Here is a 1790-nt window from a genome sequence, read left to right on the forward strand (position 1 = left end):
AAGGGAGGGCCTTCTGGTGGCAAAAGTCAGGGGTTGGGGGGGTGGGATTTCTGATCACAAGATGGTGACCAGGGGAATGGGCCCCTGTCAAGGGGCAGGGCTACCTATGGCCGTTGACAGCTTGCCTAAACATTGTAAGCCACCCTCCACCCAAAATGATTGCCTGCCCTTGGTAGAATAACATACTAGCTAGAGAACTCACCTAGGACATGGGAGAACCAGGCTAAATGGTCTCATCAACCTGAGGTGGTTCAAGCCCATCTTTTTCACCTTCTAGAAAGGAAACTAGAGCTCAAAAATAAACAATACATTTCAAATTTCTTACCTATATCAACAGGAGTTACTCTGAATGTAAATGTATTCATTTCTCCAAGATCCATGTATTTAATGGCATTCTTTGGTAGATCACTAACTTCTTGTATCCGGTACCTACAGTCATCTACTTTAATCTTCCATTTTCTTTGATTCTTAGTACCAAAGTCATATAAGAACCATGTATATGGTTGGAAACTTTTGTTGAAAGGCACTTGGTTAGGCATTGTAGGATGAGCCAAAGCATTCAGATCATCTTCAATATCAATGATCAAGAAACTGCTATAGCCTGGAATCACCACACTCTTCTCTATATCAGACTGTCTGAATATATTACTGATAGAGGAATTTTTGCCCTCCTCTAAAATGAAGCAAATACAATAGTTACATTTTCTGTTTATTAATTTTTAGCATGCAAATCTTGGATCAAGTTATGGCACCCTTACTTATTTTGAGTTGTATTTTTCAGTGGAATAACTAGTGGGGGTGATAGGGGCAACTGACTTGGATGCTGACTGGGAAGGAGAGGTGTGAAAAAACGGCTGCTGCTGGCAGCTCTGTATTTGCAATATGAAACTGAAATCCCCACTTCCACTTCGTGCCAGGGCACCTGACTGCACCCTGACAGTACTGGTATTTTATCCCTCTACTCATATAAACATGTATGAATTAAGTTATTACTCGACATGAATGACAGTCGCAGAATCTGTCTGTATGAATAAAAGAATATTCAACAGTAAGAGTTTATGAACAATATTTCACATTGGGTAGGAAAATCCTCAGAAAGCTACTTAAGTCTACTTTGAAGTTTCTTTGTGCACTGCAGCAGGAACTAACAACTGGTCCTAGATTTAATGTAAAGTATTTTTGGGTAAGTGAACTTGCAGATTTAATGGAATATTCTGGTAGGAAAAAGAATAACAAACATCAGGAACTACATGAAGTTTCCAGGCAGAGAAGATATAATTTGTCTTTTGGTGGACCAATATGGGAACAGATAATGGAGATGTTCACATAAGTCAAAGATGCCCAAAATAAAGTAAAACAAAATCTAAAGCAGCTGGAGACTTCAAAAAGGGAATTAAAGCAATATACAGATTTAAAAATATTGGCCCTTTAAGAGGCTTGTAGGCATGTAGCCACCTTAGTTGCTTTCTTTTTCTTGAGGTACCTAAGAAGCAATACGAGGCATCTAGTGTGAAGAAATATTTAGCATCTGCCATTTGCAGCAAAATCTCTTCCTTTTGTTGCCAGCACAAGGTGCCCAAGGGAGGCAACAATTGGGTTCGTTGCCCGGTGTGCGTCGCGCCAATAAACATACTGGGGGGAGAAGTAGACAAGAGTTTATTTGAGCTCAAGTAAAAGGCACAGGGAGACTGTATGGTCTCAAATCCTGCGCCCCTAGCCCTGCAACAGTGTATTTTTATACCCCAGTCACTTCCAGCAGTAATTTTCCACTAGTTGGCTTCCACTCTCCC

At 40.5% G+C, this 1790-nt stretch overlaps 1 protein-coding gene across 1 annotated transcript in view; it reads right to left on the reverse strand.

Moving 5' to 3' along the window:
* Nucleotides 1–1790, reverse strand: part of CATSPERB (cation channel sperm associated auxiliary subunit beta) — a 65544-nt gene that overhangs the window by 41378 nt on the left and 22376 nt on the right. The window contains exon 11 of the mRNA XM_019551145.1: nt 326–673. Within this exon, the coding sequence (XP_019406690.1) occupies nt 326–673 (348 nt within the window). The remainder of the gene's footprint in view (nt 1–325; nt 674–1790) is intronic.

This window comes from Crocodylus porosus, unplaced genomic scaffold (assembly GCF_001723895.1).
Source record: "Crocodylus porosus isolate Cpor-Errol unplaced genomic scaffold, CroPor_comp1, whole genome shotgun sequence".
NCBI classification, from domain to species: domain Eukaryota; kingdom Metazoa; phylum Chordata; order Crocodylia; family Crocodylidae; genus Crocodylus; species Crocodylus porosus.